Raw genomic sequence first — 7,577 nt, forward strand, 5'->3', positions numbered from 1 at the left:
CCCCCCCCCACCTGTAGCCAGTCAGTGGGGGCTTTTTTTAAAGAGCTGGAAGCTAGGGCTGGACAGGGCAGCCATCAGGGGCCTGGGGGAACAGGCAGGAGGTAGGGGGAGCTGGGGGAGCAGGCAGGGGATGACGCCTGGCAAGGGTCCCGTCACGGTCCCCTCCCCCGCCTCCTGCCCCTACCTACCAACACAGAGTCCAGGTCCAGCTCCCTGCTACAGCCAGCAGGGACTGCCCAAATTGCTGAAGCTCTCTGAATTTTTTCCAAATCAGAGAGCTTTGAATTGATTTGGACCTTTTAATTGGTCTCCTAATTCATTTCAGATTTGGAGATTTGGCCATCGAATCAGGCAGAATCTCCTCCAAATCGAATTAGCACCCAAAGCTTCACAAAGCCCTAATGGACACCTCCAGGTGGACAGCGGGGAAAGGGCTGGGGTTGCACTGCCCTGGCCCTTTCCCTGAGTGCACCTGGAGGTGCACATGCAGACACTGCTGGCCATGGAGCCTGGGCTCACAGTACACATGCTGCAAACAGCTGCACTGGGGTCTGGAGCCCAGCCCCACTCCATGGCTGGTGGTGGCTGCATGCGTGCCTCAGTGCACTCGGTGGGGAAGGGGCCAGGGAAGCACAACCCTGGCCCCTCCCTTGCCAGCAATGAGCTAGGTAGGTGCTCTGCAGACCTCAATGCAGCAGCTTGCAGCCTCCCAGCTGCCTGACACAGCTGGCCTGGGCTCTGGGAAGGCCTTTGCCGCTCTCCACAAAATCTAGGCTGCTAGCGGCAGGAAGCAAGGAGGCTGCACACAGCTGCATTGAGGTCGGCTGAGCCCTGGCCCAACTCGTTGCTGGCGGCAGCCACACACGTGTCTCTGGGTGGACAATGGGAGAGAAGCCAGGAAGGCAGGGTACTGCAGGTTGGAAGCAAGGGGCACTCACATAGCCGGCGGTCTGAGGGTTGGGAGTGAGGCGCAGCAGCAGGATGGGGGTAGGGCTGTGGTTTGGGAGTGAGGGGAAATGGAATGGGCAGCAGCAGAGCACCAGCATATCACTGCCCTCCGAAATCATATACTCCATCCCCCACCCTCGACAGGAGTCCTCTTTTTTGGAACTGGAAATATGGTAACCCTAACTCGTATAAAGTCTGACGCCTCCTTGTGCTCAAAGGCATGCAGCCCTTCCAATGAGATGAATCTCCATACTGTAAAATAATACTGCTCCCTAACATATTCTCTATCACATGGATTATCCACCAGTCAGATGAATCTGTTCAGATTTTTCTGTGTGAGGGTTACTGAGCTAAAGCCATTAAGAAGAGCTGGACTTTGCCCCATAGCTCCCCTAAAACTCTTGTGACCCATGGGCTCTTCTAAGTTGCATCAAAACAGCATCCCCAAACATACCAAATGTGTAAACCTCGGGGCAGTGGTTCTCAATTTTTTGGGGCTAAACAGCTAATATATGCTCAACATATGCTCAGAGATTTAAATCAACTTGTGTAATGAGACAAGTTTTACCAAGACAATAGCAACCTGTAAGATGTTGCTTGGCAGCTAACTGCCATAGGTTAGGAAGCAGCACCCAGCACTTACAGGGTTGGAGTGGGTTTTGGGAACAGCAGTCTGAGAAGGTACAGTGGAAATCCACTGCTGCAGGCTGCATCTTAAAGATCCCTCTTGCTTTTAAGCTACATTTCAAATAACACAATCCAGAAGGCGAGACCTTCCACTTACTATTTACAGTTGCTTTAGCAACTGGTGCTGAAAACAATAGGAAGCAAATGCCAGGGTATTCAGGGACTCCTACTTTGGCAGATGAGCTGCTACAGTGACCTTTGCAATATGAGAGTAAAGAAAGATATATAGGGGAGTGTGATTAATAACAGAATTGAAGTGACTGTAATGGAGAAACAAACCCTAATCTTGTTTGTGCACTATGTGCTCTATTAATACCGGTTTGATATGGTAATAGCCTCTTTCCCATATACCAAACCATCACTTATGCTCTGTTTAGCCATCACTATTTTAAAGCCATCACTATTTCTCAGTTACTGTGAGAGCTGCTTGCTGACTGTCTGTGTGTGCAACATTCAGTATTCAACTTTTATTAAATCAGGATTCTCAGCTACAAATGGGGGTAGAGAGAACCCATTTTTATCTTTGATTATCCAAGTACAGATCAAAGTCTCTGCCATACAATAACGCTCCAAGGGCTTTTGATAGCAAAAGGATGTTTGTCCGGTCACCATAGAGAGAGCAATCTAAAACATCCTGTCTGTAGCATGATAAGGTATCAGGATGAGAAGAGGAGATGGGGTGCTGGGGGAAGGGTGAGGGAAATGAGGGTTAGCTACTTTGTTTAAAGGACTTGTACAAAGTTTGGCAGAGATGAGATATTAATTATTTTTGCAGAAGTTAAGGATTGCTCAGGATTCGGGCCAAACAGACATTTGAAGAGGAAACATCCTGGAGGCTAGGCCTGGGGATCACTGTATATTTGATAGCAGCACACTGTGTGGGCTGGATATCTCCATTTCTGGCAGAGCAAAAATATGTGTGAAGTGAAAGAGCATGTCTCTCTTTCCTCCTAGACAAGAAGGGTCAGACTGAGTGGTTATGCGAGTCCAAATCAGTGCTAGCTACCCCACTGCAGCTCAGAGAAGGCTCCTCCTCCTTGAGTGCTTCACTGCAATTCACTTATAGATTTTTTTTGAGTCATTGAATGAGGCTAGAGGTGCCCTGCAGTAGCTAGTTCGAAAGTTATTTGATAATTTATCCTAGAAATCTTCCCTCCCAAGCAACCAGACTGTGCTGTGATTGTGTTCCATCTAGGTTGATTCAAGCACCTCCAGGCAAACTATTTCTCTGAAATCACTATATGGTTCTTCCCCCATTATACACCAAAATGTCTTCTGGGCCCAGCCTTTTCCCATAACCTTAACAAGGTTTAGGGGCTGGACTCGATGATCCTTTGGGGTCCCTTCCAGCCCAAATGTCTATGAAATCTATGAAACAATACTGCCTCACTGTAAATGCTTGTAAACTGCTGGCTACATGCAGTGTGCTTGTACTCCTTTAATTACCTGGAACCTGTTATTGTTCCTGGGCACATTTACACATGCAATTAATGCAACTGAATAAACTCTAGTAGAATCTGAGCCAGAATAAACTAATTCCAATGTCACCATCTACACATGTGCTTAAGTGTAGTAAATTACTCCATGGTCAGATAGTACCTGTGTCTGACAGCACTATCCTATGCCAGAGTAAATTAATCTACTGAGCTCTAATTCCAGTGCATGTGTAGGCAGTGACACTTTACTGAACAAATAAATTAGTCTACTGTGCAGTAAAGTGCAAGTGTAGATGAACCCCCTGACTGTAAAATACCAGGCCAAATAAGCAAGATCAGGGCACTCTATGCAGAAAGGTTTATTCATCCTAGGAATGTGAATGCGAAATAACTGGAGTCCAACACAGACAACAGTTTGTCCACTAGGACCCAGGCTTATATGTGTATTAACTCCCCCCATAGCTGTCCACTCTACTTGTTCAATACAAGGAAGTGCTGGATGAACACCCATAAAAAGCACAGTCATTCAAATGCTGAGCTTTCTCTGAATGGCAGCAGGTACAGTTATCCCCCCATGACTGACCTCAGCGGCTTTTCTATGGTCATCATCATTCTCTAGCATCCGGACGTCCACCCCAAGACAACGAAGGTAGCGCCCAAGTCCCTGCAGCATATTGTCGCAGACCACACTGAACTCTTTGGGAGAGGTGATGGGAGAGGGGCTTGAGGCCTCCCTGACAACCCCTTTGGACTGCTGAAGGGAAAAAAAATAAATATAAGGATTGACTGACTACTGTCTTGCAAATGTCTGCTGTTTGGAACCATTCCATCAAATGTACCACTTCTCCCTAGGAGGCTCCCAGGAGGCCGGGATACATTTAAATGTGGAAGGGAACCTGTTCATGGTATTTGGCATTACAACCATTAGACGAGACTCCAGAGCTGGAGTTTCTTTAGGAACTTTAAAGTTTCTTTAGGAACTTTAACCAGATGGACTAACGGAGGGTTGTCTCTTCAGTGTATACAGCAGGCTACTATATTTAGAGCACAGAATCACTGTGGTATCTCAGATATCAGAGTGCAGTAACTGAGCATCAATACTTTTTTAAAGATCTTTTTAATGGTGATAAAGTATGAAGTAGGGTTGGAGTGTTGTCCACATATATTTTTATATTGTTAAACCAATGCTTTTGCCTTTGTTCAGACATGAAGGAGTCAAGACTACCACTTACTCTATGACAGTACAGTGCCAAGGACAATGTGAAAACTAGCTATTATTTAGTCCTTTTCATCAGTAGGTCTCAAAATGCTTTACAAAGAATGTCAGTTTCATCATCCCAATTTTATATGGGGTACTAATGTGGCACTGAGAAATGAAGTGCATCATCCCCAAGATCACCCAGCAGACCACAGGCAGAGCTCAGGTCTCCTGAGTCCCAGTCAAGTGCTCTATACATTAGAATACACTGGCTCTGGGTTAGTCATTTGGATGGTAGAGGTGATACTGCTGGCTCATGAGTTCACGAGACTGTTCAGTTATGTAGAATGTATTGTAGCAACAACACAGATATGCTTACATTTACAGCAGTCTCTTTTCTTGGTGTGGCCGGTAAAATGTTGAAACATTTTGTATTTTACTGACTATCCAGGACTAAGGAATTATTGTATATTTAAACATACTTTGGGGAAGATTGTATAGCAAAGATTACTACAATAATTAGCAACTCATGGAAACCTTGGGAGGTAGCAGCAGCATAGTCCAATGGATGAAAGGTACTAGGCGATAGTATCACCATGAGCCCAGCCCTCTGGCTACCTAAGAGAACATACAAGTTCTTGCAAGTCCTTTATCTGCCACTGACTCATCAGATCAAAACTTAATTTTCCCTTTAATTTTTATAGGTGCCTACAGGGTAGGATGGTTGTATTTTGTATTTAATATACATAAAAACAGCTTATATTTACTAGTCACATTTCAACATGTTTAAATGAAGTCAACCATCCCCAAGTTATATTAGTTGTGATTTAAGAAGCTCTGCCCTTCTTAGATACTATGTTAGTACATTTTGGGTGGGTATATGTGTTTGGGGCAGGGGGAAGTGTGCAGATGGATACATCATCAGCATTGGTGGTAGAGGGACTTCTATCAGCTGAACATGTAAGCAGACCAAAGATCTCCAGCCACAATAAGGGAAACTTAACAATATAAAACCTGTGGGCTGATGCACTGTAAAACTAGGCACAATTTAAAAATAAGGGAAATAAATGTTAAGGCAGGAAATGCAGATATGAAAGTATTAACAGCAATGGTAATTTTACTGTGTTTCATGTATTTCGAAGTGGGATAACAGAAAAAAGAAATATATTAAGCTGTTTTGGGAACCCCAAATTCTAGCATCAAAGGGTTAAAACACAGTAAAACAGGAAAGATCAGGGACTTTTGCTACCCCCAAGACTAGAGAAAGGGCTACAGACTCTTGACAGTCATATCTAACCAACTGGTTAAAAGGTAGGGCTAATGTATAGTTTGAAAGGGTTTTTAGCTATATACAGTTCTTTGAAGATGTTTACAAACCTGTTTGGAGGTCGATGGCATTTTTTGTTTATTTAGCGGCTTCTTTGCCCTGGATTTTGTGGCCTGTTTCTCCACCAGGCTCTCACTGAGGTCTGAACTCAGACCAAAGGCTGCTGGATCCTCAGACAGCTTCCTATATACTTCCAACAAGCAGTATGCATCAGAAGCTGCAAAACAGAACATGGACATTCATTTGGTCTCATCCAAAACAGCAAGAGAAGCTATTTTGGTTCTCATCGATCCAAAGCAACTATATCCAATTGCTCTAAAATAGATGGAATTTATTGGTAGTATATTTTACACTCCTTTTTCAAGTCAGTGAATTGGAAACAATCAAAAGGCAGTGAAACATAATCCTGTTGCACCGATTCAGAACAAGTAAAAATGACAGTTTTGCCATCAGAGAATTTAGAGACAAGGTGTCAAATTCAGTTATGGCATTAAGGAACTACAGTTCCCACTGACTGAGATTTTCAATGCCAACCAGAGCACATAGGAACACAGCATATTCATTTCAATAGAAGTCATATGGCTAAATCTCTTGGTCAGACTGATAAATTGTAACCAGTGATAATAGTAGAAACAATGTTTGCTTGCCAGAGGGCTGTATCTAAATGACTCTACAGGGCCCTCTTTCTTACAGAGGACTAACTTAGAGCTTACCTTTGAACAAAGGCTCAAAGCAAACTGCCAGACTCTTAAGCATACACCATTACTATACACTCCTGGCATACAGGTCCTGGATGGACAGCCCTCAAAGCATCCCTGCGCATTCTGAATTCTGCTCTAACAAGTGCTTCTCTGGATATAACAATTATTTCTCAAAAAATGTGTGTGGGGTGAAATGAGGCAGAAAGAAGTAGACTTTTTTCCTTTTCAACTATTCACAGAAGTTGACCCTGAAATTATGCTTCATCAGATAGGAATTGACTGGTAAAGAAATTATTTTATTAGGGAAATAATGAATCACTTGGCAGCTTATACTTCAGCTTTTGAAACCAGGTCAATAAAAGGACAAGCAAAATATGGCTTTGCTGAACAGGAATTAATCTGCTATGCCATTTTCCCTTTGGTTACTTAACATTTCTACCAGTGACGGGCACACCACCACACCTCTAGTTGAACATGGACACAGGTCAGAGCTGCTCCACTGCACCTCACTGTAGAGTGACTGAACAATGTGGTGATCCAACCTGCATAGAGGATCTGCTCCTCGCGAAGGGGCCGCTTCTCCCAGTTGGACAGCTGCTCTGTTTTATCCAGAGGCTTTCCCAGGACATGCTGCACCAGCAGGCTGAGTCCTTTCTCTGTCTGCCTGAACCCTCTGTCCTCACAGCTCTGCTCCTGTGACAGTACATCGACCTTCCGGACATCCTTCCTCCAGTCTCTGAAGCATTTCTGTAACTAAAGGGGAATAAAAATATGAAACAGCTTTCAGAAAAGATCCTGAAATATCACATGTGTCAGTGGGGCTATGCCAGGGAATACAAGCATCTTTATCTCCAGTAAAGGTACACATGACCCAGACAGGAGCTCAGATGGTAAACTGCATGCACAAACAGTTATTGGATATTTGCTTGGCAAACACACTTGTTGGGAAGGAACTTGGTTTTGCAGGCCCTGGGATGGGAACTGCTGCTTCACTCACCGTACCATGCTTTGAGCAGAACTCTCCGCAGAGAGATCCTGATCCCAGCTGAAGCTTCTGGGTAATAACACAATGGAACAACTACACGGCAATAACAGCAACACACTGTCATCTTCCCCACACACACCACCGCTGTTACACAGTGACAGTGCTCTAATCCAAAAACAGGTGCATTTTTGGTAGTGGATGAAGGCAGCGTGCTGTGCAGCATCTGGGGGAATGCTTGTTCACCAGAGCGCCCCAAGGGATGATGAAGTTGAATGGTCATAAACTACTGCAAGAC

The 7,577-nt window shown here is 44.5% G+C and overlaps 1 protein-coding gene across 5 annotated transcripts in view; it reads right to left on the reverse strand.

The window, feature by feature from the left end:
* The window catches only part of EXD3 (exonuclease 3'-5' domain containing 3), a 430,752-nt gene that overhangs the window by 239,919 nt on the left and 183,256 nt on the right, over positions 1-7,577 (reverse strand). For 4 of the 5 annotated variants that reach the window (XM_019540505.1, XM_019540504.1, XM_019540507.1 and 1 more), the window contains exons 16-18: positions 6,840-7,050; positions 5,647-5,813; positions 3,655-3,825 (exon numbers count right to left, since the gene is read on the reverse strand). In XM_019540505.1, the coding sequence (XP_019396050.1) occupies positions 3,655-3,825; positions 5,647-5,813; positions 6,840-7,050 (549 nt within the window). The remainder of the gene's footprint in view (positions 1-3,654; positions 3,826-5,646; positions 5,814-6,839; positions 7,051-7,577) is intronic. The other variant, XM_019540506.1, reaches the window with a different exon arrangement.

Source organism: Crocodylus porosus, unplaced genomic scaffold (genome assembly GCF_001723895.1).
Source record: "Crocodylus porosus isolate Cpor-Errol unplaced genomic scaffold, CroPor_comp1, whole genome shotgun sequence".
NCBI lineage: Eukaryota > Metazoa > Chordata > Crocodylia > Crocodylidae > Crocodylus > Crocodylus porosus.